At 55.8% G+C, this 19,965-nt stretch overlaps 1 protein-coding gene across 1 annotated transcript in view; it reads right to left on the bottom strand.

Annotated features, from left to right (window-relative positions):
- Window positions 1-19,965, bottom strand: part of NRXN2 (neurexin 2) — a 369,827-nt gene that overhangs the window by 203,451 nt on the left and 146,411 nt on the right. The window contains exons 6-7 of the mRNA XM_045024465.1: window positions 7,474-7,775; window positions 3,889-3,912 (exon numbers count right to left, since the gene is read on the bottom strand). Coding sequence (XP_044880400.1) covers window positions 3,889-3,912; window positions 7,474-7,775 — 326 coding nt within the window. The remainder of the gene's footprint in view (window positions 1-3,888; window positions 3,913-7,473; window positions 7,776-19,965) is intronic.

Raw genomic sequence — 19,965 nt, forward strand, 5'->3', positions numbered from 1 at the left:
CTAAGCCTGAGGGCTGGCCGGTTCAGCTTTCAGGCAGGTTAATGAGCCCAGCTGGGCCTGACTGGCCGGCCCACCTGATTGGCTGAAAAGAGCCAAGAGGTCTTCATTTAATCTCAGCAGCAGTAGGTTGCTGGACTGTGCATGAATTGTTCCCAGCTTTACTCCAGCCATGCTCCGGCCTCATTCCACCCTTACTCCAGACCTACACCTGCCTAATTCCTGTCCAGCTCCAGTCTGCTCCAGCCCTGATCCTGACTCTGGCTCTGACTCCCAGTCCCTGACACAGAGCTATTCCCACCCCCCACCCACACCAGAGTGATTGCCTTCTCCACATACACATCAGAACTATTCCCAGCCCCCACCCCATGCATCAGAGCTGTTCACCCCCGCACACACATCCCAGAGCTATTCTCCACATACACGCACCACAGCTATTGCCCAACACATACACCTGAGCTATTGCCCCTAGAGTTATAGCCCCCCTACGTGTACGTGTCTAGAGCTGTTGTCCCACACACATGCACATGTGCAATGTAGAGCTATTGCCCCCCCCACACCAGATCTACTCCACACATACACCCACATACCCCATAGTATTTCCTCCTACACACCAGCGTGCACCCCCTCCACACACACATGCACCAAAGCTATTCCACCTGCACAAACACACACAGGCACCAGAGCTATTACCATACACACCCACATACACACACCCAAGCTATTCCACCTATGCATGCACGTACACACACACACACACAGAGGCACCAGAGCTATTACCCCACACACCTGCATACATGCACCAGAGCTATTCCACCTACACACACCCCAAAGCTGTTACCCCCCTATACACACCAGCCTGCTTTTCCCCTTCTTCCCATCACATTGCCTATCTGAATCCTAAAACTCTGGGCATAGATTTTGGGTGCTGGCTTTTCAGTAATGGGCAAAATGCCTACTCAAGGGAGTCAGATGTCGCTGCTGCACATCTGCACACCCAGGGGAGTGTGTATGTTGCACAATCACAAAAAAAGCAGAAAGGAGCAAGGTTTTCATTGTACAATTGCACACCTATGCACAGAAACACACACACTCAGCAGCAATGTGTGAGTTGCACAAACACACAGAGCGGAAGAGTGTTGGTTGCACACACATGTATACATACTAAAGGAACTGTGTGTTATATTCCACAATCAGTGTTGCACGTTCAGGGGCAATGTCAGTACATGACCATGCCTAAGTCCACAATCAGCTTGCACACACATGCCCAAGCAGGGGTAACACATCCATTGCAACATCACCCACCCCAGAGGACCCATGTGAAACTGTCCCCCTGTGTGTGCACAAGCACAAGAGGCCACAAGTCTGCTGAACAATCACACTCATCCCTGTGCACTGACAGCAATGTGATGTGTTTGATTCACACACATCACACTAATGGATCACCATCATCCCTCGCCCACTTATGCATGGGGAGGGGTTGTGTCTCCCAACTCGCAGGCCCCCTCCCCACCCCGAGATACTCATATGGCAAGGACTGTTGCAGTCTGCTGCTCACACACGGAGTCCTAGGACACTCTCCTGGCTGGTGAGATCAGAAGGGAGAGCTACCCTTGCACTGATGGAGGGGAATGGGCTGGTTATAGGTGGCTGGCACCATCCCAGGGAATCATGCACCCTGGTAGCTGTCTCAGCCCCCCAGACCAATGGGGAGGGATGTGTAATACTCACAGACCAGTGTCAATTGTGAACCTCCCCATATGCCCGTACACACACTCCATTGCTTTGCCTGGGACCTTAACACTGAGAACCCAGTGATACTGCATGCAGCCACCTCTGGGGCAGAGCGTGGCAGAGCTGCACAGATCTATACATTCACATACTCATACCCTCACTTCATGTTTCCTACAAACCCTCACAGACATACCCCTCCATGCACTCACCCTACACACTCGTATGCCTCCATGTACATGCCCTACACTCCTTCATCCTGATGTTCACATCATTGCACACTTGCACCCCCATGCACACACCCTTCACACTCATATGCATCCTTCCACATTCCCTACAAGCTCACCCTGCCAATGCACCCCCCACCCCCTGGGCAGGGCACTGGAACAAGGGGTGCTGGGGATGCAGCAGTGCCTCCTCGTTCGGCAACTGAATGCCTGGCTTCCATCATACACGTGTTACTGTTTTATTCAGTGGCTTACTGTCCCCTGCCCCAGTGTACATATTCTACAGGCTCACAGCCCTCCAGTGCACACGCCCTACACACTCCACAGCACCCCCAATGCACATGCCCCATGTGCTCACTCCCCCCCAACACTCCCAAATCACACACAGGCTGGAGCTATGGTCCCTACCCCCTGGCTCCACATCCTTCCTGAACTGGCCCAGACTACGGTGCTCCTGTTAGAAAGGCACTGGCAGTCAGTGAGAGCTGTGGGAGGAGTGGGGTGGGAGACAGCAGGGAAGGGGAAGGGAGGAGGGTGGGAAGGATGGTGTCAGACACGGTGTTAGTTCAGCCCCAGAGAGTCGCTCTCAAAATAAAAACCGGACACAAGAGCAGCATGCCCCAGTCAGTCCCAGCATGCCATGCGATATGGAGAGCCAGTGGCGCCACCCGTGGCAGGAGTGGGGATGACAGCCAGGACATCCAGTGGGGTTAACAGGCCAGCCTGCATCCCGCCACACCCTTGGGGTGGGATTCCCAGTGGGGCTGGGGGGACATCCCTTATAGGCCTGGTCCAAAGACCACTGAGAGTGATGGAGAGACTCAGCTTTGGAGAAGGTGTGAGCGGATAACCCCATGGAACTACCCCAGATGCATAGTGCAGAGGGGCGAGGTGAGGGGGAAATGTGGCTTGTGCCCCCAAAACATCCAAATTAATGGTCCATCTTTCATTGCCCCCTTGCTCCCACCCCCGAATCAACCTCTGGTCCTGACCCCACTGGCTGCCATTAGCCCATTTCCCACAATCCCTGGCGGGTTCGCCGCCATGGAGCAGATGTGACGCGCACAGAAGTTGCTTCATGGGATGGTGTTTTCCATGGATTTTTTGTTGTTGTTTTTGAAGGGGGGAGGTAAAAGGAATAAAAAAATGTAAAACCAAAAGAGTAAAAATAAAGAAATAATATATTTTTTATCTTTTTCATTTATTTTTTGAAAAAAAAATCCAATAAAGTTAAAAAAATTTTGCTTTTAGAAAAAAAAAATTCCCCAAAAATAAATAAAAATATAAACAAATTAAAAAATGTTGCTTTTGGAAAAGAAAGAAAAAGACTTTTTAAAAATGTTTTTGGTTAAAAAATTTTTAATTACAAGCTTTAGCGGTTCAAAAACAATGGATTTTTTTAATACCACATTTGATAGGTTGGTTTTAATCTTATACCAACCTGGGGTACTAGTTATCGTCAATTTTATACTGACATTGATTTTTGGTTCATGTCAATTTTATACCAACCTTGGTTTGGTCGATTGGTTGGTTTTCAATCTACACCCACCTAAGTTTGATTGAACGGTGAGTATTTGATTCTTTTCCTTTTATGCCAGCTCTGCTCTGGCAGCAGGGTTGCTTCTGCACTGACTCCAGAGTGGCTGACCAGTTTGGTTCCAGTTCTTGCATTTAGACTTATCAAAGTTTGATTATTTAGTTGTTAATTTTATGTGTGTTTGGGTAGTTTATTTCAACCTTTAAGTTTTGAAAATTACATTTCACTTTCTTGTTTAGTACTTAAAGAAAAAATTAAGAAATTAAAATAATGATAATTAAAAGCCCAATTAATTAAGTAAAAACAAAAAGAAGGGAAGGGAAAAGATAAAACCCACGGCAAACCAAACGATTAGACAATTAGAGTGATATCTACCAGGTAATGCAGTTTGTTTACCATAGCGTGTCCAATTCCTGCGTGCTATATGTATTAAAAAATAAAATAAATGAGGGAAAGGGGGAATAATAAAAAAAACAGAAAAGAAAAGGAAAAAAATGACCAACCATGAAAATCAAGGGAGATAAAAGAGGGAAAAAATCAATTTTCCCATCGCAAGAAGGGCGATCAGGTTTAAAAAAAAAAAAAAGACTCCGCCCACCTTCCCCTTGCACATCCTGCTCCTCCCCACCCCCACCCCCCAACCAACTCCTTCCCCTCCCAACCATAAAGTATTATATAGAGAGAGAGATCTTGGTTAGTAAGAATAAAAGAAAGGAAAAGAGACTATTTAAATTAAAGACTTGAAAAGAAATGACCGACATTCCATTGGATGAGACAAGGAGGGTTAGTTCTGGCGTCTCTGGTTGAGAGCTAGAGTCTTTCAAGAAGCGTGTTAGTAACACACACACAAAAAAGTTGTCAACGTAATTTCTAACGAGGTGGGGGGTTTGGGGGGTGAAGGGTGGGGAGGGGGAAGGAGGAAAAGCAAGGCCTGTGTTAGCAGGATTAGTAGATCCTAAGTGGCTGGCTCGGGGGTCAGCAGAGTGGGGGAGTGGGCTGTATCCCCAGCCAGGGGAGTCCAGATTTTATCTTGTATGTTGTGTGGGGAGGAGTGTATTATTGGGGGAGTGCTGGGGGCAAGTTGCGGGGGGAGAGGAACCAGCTCCCCCACTCCAGTTCCTGAGACTGTTAAAAATTTGTCCTGCTTTTTGTTAATTATTTTTCGTAATTAACTTTAGTCCAAAAAAGGGAAAGAATCAGAAACCAGGTTAGAAGGAGAAGCCAGTATGGAGGGGGAGCCTCAGTCTGCAGGCAGGCAGGGTGAGGGGTGGACTCCCACCCAACCTCTTCTACACCCCCACCATCTTCCCCATGTCTGCTGCACCCCCACCCAACCTCTTATACCTCCCCCACCTCCCCCAGTACATACCAGCCACATCCACCTCCCCTCACCCTCATCCAACCTCCTATCTCCTCCACCACACACCAGCCGCACCCACCTCCCCCTCACCCGCATCCAACCCCCTCTACTTCCTCCACCTCCCCAGTATACACAAACCCCACACACCCCGCGCCCTCACCTGACCTCCCCCCAGTACACACCGGCCCCACACCTCCCCCTCGCCCCCATCCAACCTCCCCCACTTCCCCCCAGTACACACCGGCCCCACACCTCCCCCTAGCCCCCATCCAACCTCCCCCACTTCCCCCCAGTACACACCGGCCCCACACCTCCCCCCCGCCCCCATCCAACCTCCCCCACTTCCCCCCAGTACACACCGGCCCCACACCTCCCCCTCACCCCCATCCAACCTCCCCCACTTCCCCCCAGTACACACCGGCCCCACACCTCCCCCTCACCCCCATCCAACCTCCCCCACTTCCCCCCAGTACACACCGGCCCCGCACCTCCCCCTCGCCCCCATCCAACCTCCCCCACTTCCCCCCAGTACACACCGGCCCCGCACCTCCCCCTTGCCCCCATCCAACCTCCCCCACCTCCCCCCAGTACACACTGGGCCCACACACACCCACTCATCTGCACCCAACCTCCTCTACCTCCGCCACCTCCCCCCATACACAGCAGCCCCACACCTCCCCCTCACCCGCACCCAATCTCCTCTACCTTCCCCCTACACACCTCCCCTCCCCCCACCCAACCTCCCCCTCACCCCATCCAACCTCCCCTACCTCCCCAGTACACAGCAACCCCACACACCTCCCCTCACACCAACTCTCCCTACCTGCCCAATACACACCTATAACCCACACCTCAACTCCTCTACCTCCCTGAGCTTCCACTCCACCCCAGCTCCTCCTCCCACTGCCCAAAGCCCTCCCTCTTTGCCTACCCAATTCCTCCTGCAACTCCCTCCACCCCCCAACCTCCTCCACTTCATCCTCACCCCCAACCCTGCAGGCCTCAATGCAGCCTGTCCCTGCCCCCGGAACCCCCTATGAGCCACCAGACAGTGCCTAAGAATGAGGCTCCCCCCAAACAGTCACAAAGTAATAAGAACAGCCTAGCCAGTTGGTCGGTCAGACCCAGGGGTCTCTGTCCCGTGGGGTGGAAGGGGTCCTGCAGTCCAGACACCATGGAGAGGAGTGGGGTGTATCTAAGCCAGGGGATATCGTGGTGCATAACCACCTCCGCAACGCAATGCTCTGTCCATTCCCCAAATCCCCCAGGGTCCTGGCTCCCAGCCCCTGTCCCCCTCCATTCTAACCACTAGACCCCAGCCCCCTCCCAGAGCTGGGATGGAACCCAGGAGTCCCTTCCATGACACTGCTGGGAGATTAGTGGGTGTTTAGCAGTGGGATGAGTGGCTGGGGCAGGGGGCATGCCGAGCCCTGAGAGGCAGAGGGCTGGAGGGCGCCCATCCATTTTACCTTGACTCCTGCACTGCAGCATCATGCAGGTCCAGATATCCAAAGACACTGGGAGCTGCCAGCTCTGATCAGTGCAACGGGTGGATTTATGCAGCGCGCATGGGCTACAATGCCCACAGGCAACAATTCCTCTCACCGCACCAGCCACAGAGGGGGGATCTGACCCACGGGTGGGGGGAACAGCACCCACACCCAGGACACATCTGGCCAGCCCGGCATAGAGGGATCCATCAATAGAGCCCAGCCCATATCGGTCTGTGCCTGGGCTGGGAGTCAGGATGTGTCACTAGCTCATTGTGGCCCTCTCCATCCAGCTCGTCTCGGGGGGGGGGAGGTAGGGAGGGATACTTTAGGAGGGAATGCTCCTCTTTTGGAGAAGGGATGGGAGGAAATTTAGGGGTCTGAGGACACATCCCACCAGCAATGCCATGGGGTGGGGGCGCACCATAGACAACCCTGCCCAGGGAGGATCACTAGTGCAAGCCCCCCCGTCCCTAGGTGAATTTGTTTCAGACACATCCTCTTGCTGGCATCTGGACTGCCGGGGACCAAAGAAGTAAACAAGAACCTAGCCCAGCTCCCAGCCCATTTACCCCCTGCCCACTGGCACCATGGCCCATGCACCCACACCCACCCTTGGCACCATGAAATATTTGGGGGAGGGCATTCTGGCTGGCTGGAAATTCCCAGCCCAGCAATGCTGTCCAGAGAGGGCATCCTTGGGGCATGTCCCCCCAGCCATGCCATGGGGTGGGGGCGCACCACAGACAATGCTGTCCTGGGGGGAAGACATCACTGGGGCACGTCCCCCCAGCAATGCCATGGGGCACGGGGACACCACAGACAGTGCTGCCGTAGGGGGGACATCACTGGGGCACGTCCCCCCAGCAATGCCATGGATTGGGGGCACACCACAGACAATGCTGTCCTGGTGGGGGGACATCACTGGGGCACATCCCCCCAGCAATGCCATGGGGTGGGGGCGCACCACAGACAATGCTGTCCTGGTGGGGGGACATCACTGGGGCACATCCCACCAGCAATGCCATGGGGTGGGGGCACACCATAGACAACCCTGCCCAGGGAGGATCACTAGTGCAAGCCCCCCCGTCCCAACCAGCCTCATGGGTCTCAGCTGGCGCTGGTGCATACCTGGCGCAGGTTCCGGGTCACCCGGATGTCATGCCAGTTGTTGTCATTGAACTTGCCGTTGACGGGCTCCACCAGCGCCTCGAAGGCGCCCGATCCCAGGTTGATGACTAGCCACACGGCCCCGCTCTTGAGCGACAGGTTGACGTAGTCGGCCGACTTCCCCGTGTGCAGCATGAGGCCATTGCGCTGCAGGGTGCGGAAGGACAATGTGATCTCATCAGTGCTGCTCTGGATCGGGTTGTGGGACAGGTCGTAGCAGAAGAACTCATTGCCCTTGAAGGTCGCCACGTATTCCTCCTTCCCTGCACAGAGAGAAAGTGGCACAGTGAGAGGAGCAGGTGCACAGAGGGTGTGTGCACTCAAGGTTTAGAGAACATGTAAGAAGGGGGCAGGAGCACACAGAGTGTGTGTGCACAAGGCAGGATGAGAGAGTGCGAGAAGGGGGCAGAGGCATGAGGAGTGTGTGTGCACGAGGCAGGATGAGAGCATGTGGGAAGGGGGCATGTGCACGAGGGGTATGTAAATATCATCATCATTTTGTGTCTAAATTATTATTCATTTTTAGAGCCCAGAGGACTCAACTGTAATCGGGGCCCCATCGTGCCAGGTGCCACACAGATCCCCCAACTGAAATTGGGGGCCCCTTGTTGCTGGGCACTGCACAGACCTACAGAGAGAGACAATCCATATCACAAAGAGCTCACAGTCTAAATAGACAAAAGGTGGGTGGGTTAACTGAGGCAATGAGGGACGAAAAGTGACTCACTCAAGTCAGTGGCATAGCTGAAAATAGACGCCCAGCCTGCCCCTGCTGTAATCCAGCAGCCCTCTCTCCCCTGCCAGTGCTAAGGATGGAACCCAAGAGTCCTGGCTCTCAGTCCCCCTCCCCTGTGCTAGACCCCACTCCCATCCCAGAGCCAGGTACAGAACCCAGGAGGCCTAACCCCCTTGACAACCCTAGGCTGCTCTACGCTAAAGCACTTTGTGTGTGTGTCTGTGCACGTGTCTCGCTCAGTGCTCAAAGCATGGGGAAGAAAAGAGGGGGGCCCTGCCCGTCAAGGGGCCTGCTTGAATTTAAACAGTAGTGAGAAGTACAGGGACCCTCAGGCAGAAGCGAGGAAGCCCCTGAAGGTAGTAAGGGGGCCTAGAGTCTGTAATTCAAGCAGTGGTGTCACTGTACGTGTGCATGTGTCTGTCTGTCTGTCTGAGTGTGCTCTCGCTCCCCATCGCCCATTCCCCGAGCAGCTATCGCCCTGGCAGCAGGGACACCCCCACCCTCCAGCCCAGCGCCGCCGGTGAGAGGAGTGCCCCTCCGCTGCTGGCACCTGACAATTAACTTGCCATCTGGTGATGCTGAGGAAACAAATTTGCCTGTCTCGCCTGTGCCTGGCCCCCGCAATCATCGTGTTAGTGTCAGCGCCAGTCGTTCGTGGCAGCGATCAGAGCCCGTCAGGACACGGGGACGGGGGGAGACCAGGGGGGCTGGTTCCCTAACAATCCCCCGCTCGGGAAAACACAATTTCCTGAAGAACCGGCTTTTTGCACCATGAAATCGGCCCACAGACAGGCAGCTCAGCCCAAGCACCAACACCAGGCTTGCCAGGACTAACGTCGCACTTAGGAGCAACTCCACTTAGGGTACGTCTACACTTACCTGCCGGTTCGACACGGAGAGTTCGACTTTTTGGAGTTCGAACTATCGCGTCTGATCTAGACGCGATAGTTCGAACTCCAGAAGCGCCGCGGTCGACTCCGGTACTCCACCTTGTCAGAAGGAGTTGGCGGAGTCGACGGGGGAGCCGCGGAGTTCGACCCCGCCGCGTGTGGACGGGTGAGTTGTTCGAATTAGGGTACTTCGAATTCAGCTACGCTATTCACGTAGCTGAATTTGCGTACCCTAATTCGAACCCCCTTCTTAGTGTAGACCAGGCCTTAGAGAGTCTTGGGCAAAAACGCGGGGCATTTTTACATCAGTGTCACTGGTTGACCTAGGGACAGCACCTCCCAGTGAACCTCCCACTCCACAGACTGCAGCACAACATCCCCTGGTGCACACTGGAGTCAGCACTGACTGCCAGGGGAGAGCGCCCCCCCACCCACTCCACACACTGCAGCACACCAGGATTGACCCTGAACATCATGATGAAAACTCCAGAGCCTTGTCTCCCCTAGGATTTTACATCACATACCTAACTCAGTGTAAAACAATAATAATACGTAGCTCTGATCTAGGGATTTTCATCAGTAGATTTCAAAGTACTTTACAGAGCAGGTCAGCATCATTAACCCCACTTTACAGAGGGGTAAACTGAGGCACAGAGCAGGGATATGATCTGCCCATGGTCATCCAGCAGCCAGTGGCTGCACTAGGAATGGAACCCAGGTCAGTGGAGTCCCAGACCAGTGCCCACTAGGCCACACTGCCTCCCTACCCCTCTCTGCACTTCAGACACAGTCCTAGGCCCAAAGCAAACTCTCCCTCTGCTTGCAACCCCGTCACCCCAGAAGAAGGTGCATCTCAGGTCAGTCTAACACCACTACAGCATGTTCCCCAAGCACACACACTCCCCTGACCCACTGGGTCTGTGTCAGACACAGCACCTCTATAACTCTCTTCCTAACAGCACCGGGACTCTGCACTGTTGGCCTGGCTTTTCCGTTTTCTCCCTCTCTTTATGGCAAAGGTTATAAAATCTAAATGAAACAAATTATTCTTTCACTCCAAGAAGGGGTTAAAAAACATAGCCAGCCACAGATCCACCTCAGCCCGCCAGCAGGCTCCTGGTACCGGTGTCCACAGGAACTAGGGTTAGACCTTCATGTGCCAATCTGCCAGCTGAGAAGAGTGACTTTGAGAGATGTGTATTCAGAAGAGCAGTAAGATTGAGATGGGAGACATTTTTGGATGGGAAGTGGGGGCTGTTCACACAGGGATCTCTTGCCTGGCACTGAGATGCAGCCACTTCTGGGGTGGGATGCTGCATTGTTTCACTCCCACACAGCAACATAGCCTGATTTCTGTGGACACATAGTGAAGGAAAATCCTGTATCAAATTCAAACAACAGTTTTTGCGGCAAGACAGAATGGACTCACCCATCTGGGATTTTGCCAAGACACCAGGTTCAATGCCTGAGGATTTAATGAACACAAGGGTTCACGCTGGCTCTATGTCGCATTGGAAAACCAGAGCTTACCGCAGCACAGCGCCCCCTAGCATCATGCTGGGGCACTGGGATCAGCATGGCCTGAGAGGGGAGAGCGCCCCCTACTGGGCTCCTGCCTGCTCCCTGCAGCACAGCACCCTCTGAGGGGCATGGCTGTCCCAGCCTGCTCCCACACCGCACAGGGAGTGCTAAGTAGCCAGTCAACTCGACCCCTTGGCCTCCCTCACAACAGCCAGGCTCCTAAATTGCTTCTTCAGGATTCTGTGTTGGCAGGATATAAATCACCTCAGCAGGGCCAAGCTGGGGGAGCAATTAATTCCTTGCTAACCCCAGGGGCATGCTGCCTGGCTCCCACCCAATCCCCATGCCCGCCTATTGGCCCCTCCGTAAGCACTTTTCTCTGGTGAAGCTCCATGACCTTGGACTGGATCCATCCCTCTTAGTCCCATCTGCTGGCACCCCATATGGAGCAGCTGCCCATGGGGGGCTCCGAGCCAGACCTGGAGTGCGAGGGAGAGGTGTGATTGGGAGAGAAGAGCTTAGAAAGGGTGACCCCAAGGGACAGCCTGGAAGGGGGGGAAAGGGGGAATGAAACAGGAAGGGAAAGAAAGAGACAAGACTTGAAGGGATGGATGAATAGATAAATGTGTAGGGGAGAGTGGAGGCATGCATTCATAGATAGAGGCATGTATGGGGAGGACACTGTTTGCAGGGATGTGGGGGGGAGAGGGTTCTGGCTGGAGCCACAGGGCAGGGTATGGGGGAGGGGAGAGGGTTCTGGCTGGGGCCACAGGGCAGGATATGGGGGAGGGGAGAGGGTTCTGGCTGGGGCCACAGGGCGGGATATGGGGGAGGGGAGAGGGTTCTGGCTGGGGCCACAGGGCGGGATATGGGGGAGGGGAGAGGGTTCTGGCTGGGGCCAGGGCCAGCTTTAGGAATGTGGGGCCCAATTCGAACAGTTTTGGCGGGGCCCCGGCAGGGATGACTTAAAAAAAAAATGTAAAAAAACACATGGGGCTTGTACTCACCGGGCAGTGCTCCAAGATTTCGGCAGCACTTCGGCGGTGGGTCCTTCACTTACTCCAGGTCTTCGGCGGCACTGAAGGACCCGCCACCGAAGTGCCACCGAAGACCCAGAGCAAGCGAAGGACCAGCTGCTGAAGTGCCGCTGAAGACCTGGAGCGCTGCCAGATGAGTAAAAATTAAAAAGGCGCCTCTAGCCAGGGAAGGGATTCTCACTGGGCACAGGGCCCTCTTAGGCGCGGGGCCCGATTCGGGGGAATTGGTGGAATAGGCCTAAAGACGGCCCTGGATGCGGCCCTGGATGGGGAGGGGAGAGGGTTCTGGCTGGGGCCACAGGGCGGGATATGGGGGAGGGGAGAGGGTTCTGGCTGGGGCCACAGGGCAGGGTATGGGGGAGAGAAGAGGAGGGGGTATGGCTGGGGCCACTAGGATGGCATGGGGGAGGGGACGGGGTTCTGGCTGGGGCCACAGGGCAGGATATGGTCGGGGAGGGGAGAGGAGGTGGTTCTGGTCAGGCCGTGCGGGGCATGGGGGGAGGGAAGGGGATTCTGGCTGGGGCCACGGGGGGCACTGGGGGAAGGGAGGGGAGGAGGCTCTGGCTGGGGCTGCAGGGTGGGATATGGGAGGGGGTTCTGGCTGTGGCCGCAGTGGGGGAAGAGGGGGGGTCGGGCAGAGGTCTGTCAGGCAGCAGCCATCGCACTGCATTGTACATGGTGGGTCCCCACGCTCAGCTGGGCTGCTGGCCGAAAGGGGTTTGTCTCCCAAGCTGCAGAAGGGGCCCTCTGGAGACACGAGGAGCAGGGTGGGGGCAGGGAACAGCCCAAGGAGACCCCCAGTGCAGAGCGAGGGCTTGAGTGCTCACATGCTCCTGCATCTCCCCGCAGCAGGCGGCCGTGCAGGCTCACACACTCTGTGCGGGGATGCATCAGGGGAACCTCAGCAGGAATCTTACACTGAGACTAGAGTCCCTATTAGCCCAGGCAATACAGCGCCTCCTGCTGGAGCATCCCCCAACCAGTCAAGGGAGCCTGCATTTGACAACAGCCATCATAGCCTGCCAATCCCCACCATACCCCGTCCCCATCAGCACAGCACCCACCCACTGGCATTAAGAATCTTGGTGGTCATGGTCTCTGCCCGGGGCCATGCCCTGTTCCGAGCTGAAGCATGCAGCTGCTGGCAAGGCTGCTTTCCAAAGAAGTCAGCCAAAGCTAAGAACAATCCCCATGCCCACTTCTTTCGGCACTGCCACTTCCTCCCCCCTGTCTTGCCAGTTCTGCCACCCCAGAACCACTCCCCAGAGCCCCAGGTCCACTGCCCCAGAACCAGAACCTGCATTAAGAGACTGTTTCTGGTCTTTGTGGTCACTGCAATAACCACAGAAACAAGAGTAACTGATCAATGCAGCAACACCTGCCTGAGTGTGCAGAGAGCCTGAAGCAATTGCTGCGAGAGGGGAAAGCCGCCCAAGTGCAAGGGACACAGTAATACCTGCCTGCATGTGCCGAGACTCTGAGCTAATAGGCGGATACAACATCTGAAACAAACACTCCTCTGCTAAGAATCAAGTTAAGAGTGGGGTCTAGTGGGTTAGAGCAGGGGAGCTGGGAGTCAGGACTCCTGGGTTCTAACCCCAGCTCTGGTGGGAGAGTGAGGTCTAGTGGGTTACAGTGTGGGAGGGAGACTGGGAGTCAGGACTCCTGGCTTCTATCCCCAGGTTGGCCATTCACTCACTATGTGATCTTGAGGAAGTCACTTACCCCACTCCGTGCCTCAGTTTCCCCATTCAAACAGCTAGATGGGGGTGTGTATGGAGGAGGGGCAGACAGGAGTGTATCGAGAGGGATTATTAGGTTTTATCCCACACGGTGTTTCCTTGGCTCAGTGACCCCCCTGCTTTAGCCCTTCCCATAACTCCTGCTCTGCCTCGTGCTCTGGCCCCAGACTCCCACCAGCCCCGATTATCTGTCCGATCGCTCCTTTCCCATAAAGTTTAAACCCACCTGGCAAGCCAGGCAGCCAGAGTGATTCCCACTAGGGCCTGAAGGTGGCAAGATGCTGTCCTGCCTGTGCTCAGCCCCCAACCCCTGTGCTGTCCCGCCCCCTCCCCCCCATTGCATCCTATGGTCTCCATTTCCCAACTGGACAATGACCTGGCAAAAGCACTTGAGAGGTGGATGGGAGGCGGTTGAGCTATGAGAGCCCCAGACCCACTGTGCTGAGTTCCTTTTGGTCTGGCCTGGCCTGGCCTGGGGCAGCTCCCTCCATCCAGAGCCACAAGCAAGTCACATGGTCATGTTAGCATCCTGCACTCAGCCATTCCCAGTAGCCCTGGCCACAACTCCCCTCCCCCACCCCGGAGAGCCTGCCCCAGCCACCACCACCCCCCGACAGCCTGCCCCAGCCACCCCACCTCCTCAGCCATAACTGCCCTCCCCACAACAGCCTGCCCCAGCCATAACTCCCCTCCCCCACCCCGACAGCCTGCCCCAGTCACACACACAGCCTGCCCCAGCCACAACTGCCCCCCACCCCGACAGCCTGCCCCAGTCACACACACACCCTGGACAGCCTGCCCCAGCCACAACTGCCCCCCACCCCGACAGCCTGCCCCAGTCACACACACACCCTGGACAGCCTGCCCCAGCCACAACTGCCCCCCGCCCCGACAGCCTGCCCCAGTCACACACACACCCTGGACAGCCTGCCCTAGCCACAACTGCCCCCACCCCGATAGCCTGTCCCAGCCACACACACACACACACACACACACACACACACACACACACACACACACACACACACACACACACCAAACAGCCACCCCAGTCACACACACCTCCCAGACAGCCTGCCCCAGTTAAAATCCCCAGTCACGATCCCTCCACACCTCCCCCAGCACCAGCTTGTCCCTGCACCTTGTCCCACCAGGATCCCACACCACAGTTAGCACAGCCCTATCTCTCCTTGTCCACCCATCTCACCCAGAGCAGCTGGTGTCCACAGGCACTGGGATGGGGCGTGGATCTTAATTAGTGGCAGCCAGAATTGTCCCAGTGTTCCCAGAGACAGCAGCGGGCAGTGACCCCTCCCCCAGCACACACTTAGAATCATAGACTCATAGACTTAAGGTTAGAAGGGACCATTAGGAACATCTGGTCTGACCTCCTGCACAACACAGGCCACAGAATCTCACCCACCCACCCCTGTATCAAACCTGTGTCTGAGCCACTGAAGTCCTCAAATCGTAGTTTAAAGACTTCAAGGTGCAGAGAATCTTCCAGCAAGTGACCCGTGCTTAGGGTGACCAGACGTCCCGCTAAAATCGGGACTGTCCTGATATTGAGCAGTTTGTCCCGCGTCCCGACTGAAGTACGGTCGGGACGCCTTTTGTCCCGATATTTTGTTTCGTGCACAGCAGCCATTTTTTTTCCCTTAGGCGGCGGTGACAGGCAGGGGGAGCAGTGGCATTTCGGCGGCAGGTATTTCTTTCTTTGGCAGCAAGATTCATTACCCGTCGCCAAAATGCCGCTGAAGACCCAGACGTGGTGAGTGTAACAATCGAAAAGGCGCTCCCCCTGCGGCGGTCCCGATATTTTGGAGTTGTCATCTAGTCACCCTACCCGTGCCCCACGCTGCAGAGGAAGGCGAAAAACCCCACACTGAGGGAGAGGGCATCTTGGTCTCCCTTGCTTGGGCTGCGCCCGCTGGAGAGCCAGCAAACTCATCTCAGGCAGAGAGGGAAGGGCCAGCAGGGGCTGGATTTGACCTGGTTACCTACAGGCAAAAGACTCTATGCGTTCTTAACTGGGATGGAATTGCAGTCTATTCCCTGGATGCTGGCCTACAGCCTATTTCCCCCCTGGGAGCAGGGTCCCCCCTACAGCCTCTTCCCAGGGTCGCACCCTATAACCCAGAGGGGGGCAGGGTCGCTCCTACAGCCTATTCCCCGCCAGGGAGCAGGGTTGCCCCCTGCAGTTGATTCCTTGTAGGAAGACGAAAGCTCTGTATGGGGATAAATGGAGTGGGTGCTGGCTCTGCATTATCATTAGAGATTTTAATTGTCACTATTTTTCTCCAGCATGAGCTCCCAGAATTGGGGCAGCAGGATCGATAGCCAGGCTACGATCAATAGGACACAGGGGCAGGAGGGGGAGCAGGGTTCAAGGGGTCACTGGCTTCTTGAGATGCAAGTCATGTGGGAGCTCTCCTTGCCTGAGAGTGAGAGGGGCTGTGGGACACACACTAGACGCCATGCCCCTCCCACAGCTGGAATAGAACCCAGGAGTCCTGGCTCCCAGCCCTTGCTAGAGGCACATGGGCTGGGGTGCAGAGCTCTCTGGGGGACAGATGCAAGGGGAAGGGCTGTCACTCAGCACTGCAATGAGGGCATGGTGCCCACCCTGCCATGCTGGGACCTCTGCCTGGAGATGGGCAGGGCCCCACACTCACCCCCTTTGTAAGCACGGCTGGGAGGGCCTACGATCCTGTCACATACCACACCAGAAGTGCCCCCTGAAACACACACAGATGAGTGTGCACAGAGACACCCCCACATGCACAGAAACACACCCCATGTGCACACTCACTACAGACACACATGCACTCGCACCTGAACACACTGCACACACATTAAGCACAGACTCACACAGGACATACACACTCCACAGACACGTATTGACACACAGCATACAATACACTCATGCTGCACACATGCACTCACACTGAGACACGTGTGCACGTTCATGCTACACACCCACACTAAGCATACCCACCCACAGCACATACACATTCATACATACCCACGCTGCACACACACTAAGCACAGACCCACACAGAGTACACACACACTACACACATCCAGACCACACATATGTACACACACACACACACCCCTCCCAAGCTCCCAGTCCTGTGCAGCGCTAGCTGGCTGCACGTGCATTTCTGCAGCACAGCCTGCTGGCTCCTCTCCCACAGCTCGGCTCTCCGTTTCCCGGACAAAGCAGGGTGCCAGGCCAGCCAGTGCTGCCCCATCCAACAGGTCCTGACAGCACTCAGAGCTTGGGTGCAGCAGGGAGTATGCACCAGGGGACACACAGTTCATTGCATAGAAGCCAAACAAACACACACACATACACACAGCTACTTACTGCAGTGCAAACATGGAACTTTAGCAAAAACATGCCAGTAGCTCTAAGCTTAAAGCTAAGAGGCAGCACGGTGCTGTAGGTAGAGATCTGGCATAGGAGCCAGGACTTCTGGGTTCTAGTCCCAGCTCTGGGAGGGCAGTGGAGATTTGTGGTTTAGGGAAGAGGAGACTGGGACATTGGTAGAATTCATTCCCCTCTTGGTGCCTCAGTTTCCTCTTGAGGGCAGGAGTTCTCTCTCACTGTGTGTCTGTGCAGTCCATGGCCCAACAGGGGCCTGTGTGGTGCCCGGTACAATGGGCTCCTGTAGTTGCTATCACAATAATGAGCCCCACAAACTATTGAGACAACTCATCCTGATTTCTCCAGGGACCAGATCTGCCTCTATGGCTGGCAGTGAGCTTGGAATGGCCTTCCCACAGGCGGGCAAGGCTGCAGTAAACCCAGAATATTTCCCCCACTCCAACCTGACATTTTTATCGTACAAATATGTTTGTGCCTGTGCAGAGAGAATGAAAATCAACTCCAGTCCTGAGGAAACGTTCGCACCTCGAGGCAGGCGTGGAGAGCAGAACATTTTAAATGGAACAAATTTGCTATTTTCTTTCCTTTCCCAGTGCCTGCAGCAGGAAAACAAACACTCTCCCCCGCTCCCATTATGCTCTCCCCACATCCCTGCCTCCTCCGGCCAGCCCTGGAACATCCCAAGGCAAAGCAGCAGCGACTGCGGTTCCCATCTACCACACAGAACCCACCATATTCCCCTCATCCCTGCTCCTCACATATAGTCAGGGCACCTTGAAATCCTCGCTCTGTCCCAGACAAATTCCAGCTCGGACCATTCCCCACCACCCTCTGCCCCTGCAGTCGGCTTTGGGATTCTCCTTCACTCCCTGCTTCCAGTCATGGTGTCCTTGTGTGGTTAATAAAGCGCATGGTGCTGGGTGAGGGATTCCTGTATAAACAGCCCCCACATCTCACCCTAGAGCTGGCTGCATCTCTGTGACTGGGCAAGAAATCCATTATCTATATTTCCAACCTGGGCCAGCATGAAACCAGCGACCCAGGATGGGATTCTCTCTCTCGCCTGTCATTCCCAACTCCTTCCCGGGCCCAGGTTCGAGGAGAAGTAGGGTATACATGGGAGGGGAACGTCATCTCCCCCAGCTGATGTGGCAGCTGTTTCTGGGGAGGCACAAGGGTGAAATTAATTCCTTCCTCTCTGGCCAGCAGCAGGGTTTTTTCCCTCTGTCTTCTCTTGTTGGAATTGACGAGGGGCTGTGGGATCTGAGGGCTGGAGAGCAGCTGGGATGGAGCAGGCTGGCTCCCAACATGGCTTCAGAGCCCAGAGCACCTTCCCCACGTCGAGAGCTCTTACCCCAAACTGGAAGAGGGGAAGATACCACCCTGCCCCCTTCCCCATCCATCTCCTGGCTCTGTGCCTGCAAGTTCCACCCCAGTGGGGCTCCAGCAACTAGGGACAGAAACAGGGTATGAACCCAGCCCCTGGGTCAAACAAACACCCTAGGCTGGGACTCCAGTTCTGTTCCACATAGCACCCCTCGCTGGGAGAGGCCAAGGCTGGAGCAGACAGGAGCTCCCCCCACAGCAGGTGCTCCTGCCCTGCTCCCGACAGCACCCCCCACTGGGAGATGCCTCCACCTCTGGGGTGAGACGAAGGGGCAGTTTATACAGGGATCCCTTGCCCAGCACTGACATGCAGCCACCTCTCAGGTGGGGTGCAGGGGCCTGCAATCCTGCACTGCTCCCACTTCAAACTGCAGGGTCTCTGCAATAGGATAAATTGCTGCATTCATCTCAGAGGGGGACAAAGGAGTGCGACCCACCCCCATTCTGGGACTGGCAGGTCATCCTAATAACAGAGTGATGGAGCCTGACACAGCTGTTGAGAGGAGGAGGGGTGAGGGGGTGGCCCTCTAGAATGCCCCCCATCCCAGCAATGCTCAGGGCTGCTACAAACATACTCAGGTCCATCTGGAGCAGCAGACACAATGCATCATGCCCATGGGCATGCCAGCCATCTGGGCCCTACACAACGCCTCAGGGCACTGCCGGCTGGCACCGCCCATCCCCCTTCACCCATCAGGGCTCAATCTGAGTGTCTAGTTGCTTTAGACGATTCCCCTAAATCTCTCGCTGCTCTCCTCCCACCCCCTGCCATGACAGTCTTCCAGCCACACCTGCGCCTTTACAGCCATGTCTACACTGCCACTTTCAGCGCTAAAACGTTAGTCGTTCAGGGGTGTGAAAAAACAACTGAAAAGCACCAGTATAGACAGCGCTTTACCGCTGGGAGCCATGCTCTCATTGATAAAGTTACCACTGCTCGTTAGGGGAGAGGGTGGGTTACTGTCGAGAGCAGGGCCACCAAGAGGATTCCGGGGGCCTGGGGTCTTCAGCGGCGGGGGGCCCCCACTTCAGCGGTAATTCGGCAGCAGGGGGTCCTTCTGCTCCAGGATCATCCGCCGAAGTGCCCCAAAGACCCGCAGCGGGGGCTCCCCACCACCGAATTACCACCGAAGTGGGACCCGCCGCCGAAGTGCAGCCGGGTCTTCAGCGGTAATTCGGCGGCGGGGGGCCCCCGCCGCAGGTCTTCGGGGCACTTTGGCAGCGGGTCCTGGAACGGAAGGGCCCCCCGCCGCCGAATTACCGCTGAAGACCCGGCTGCACTTCGGCGGCGGGTCCCACTTCGGCGGTAATTCGGCAGCGGGAGGTCCTTCCGCCCCGGAGCAGAAGGACCCCTGCCGGCGAAGACCGGGAGCGGAAGAAGCTCCGGGGGTCCGGGCCCTGTGAGAGTTTTCCGGGGCCCCTGGAGCAAGTGAAGGACCCCGCTCCAGGGGCCCCGAAAAACTCTCGTGTGGGCCCCTGCGGGGCCCGGGGCAAATTGCCCCACTTCTCCCCCCCTCTGGGCGGCCCTGGTCAAGATAGAAAACCCAAAGAGAAAACAAGAGCCCCTTAACAACAGAAAGAAAAGTCAATGTCACCCCCTGCCCGCACTGGGGCCAGGGCCGGATTCTGATCTCTGCTCCCCGGGGTCAATCCAGAGTCACCCACTGACCGCACTGGGGCCAGGGCTGGATTTCACACGCTCATATGAACAGGCCTTTTCATTTGCAGTGTCACATACCTGCTTCTA

The sequence above is a fragment of the Mauremys mutica genome, chromosome 7 (genome assembly GCF_020497125.1).
Source record: "Mauremys mutica isolate MM-2020 ecotype Southern chromosome 7, ASM2049712v1, whole genome shotgun sequence".
Classification (NCBI taxonomy): Eukaryota; Metazoa; Chordata; order Testudines; family Geoemydidae; genus Mauremys; species Mauremys mutica.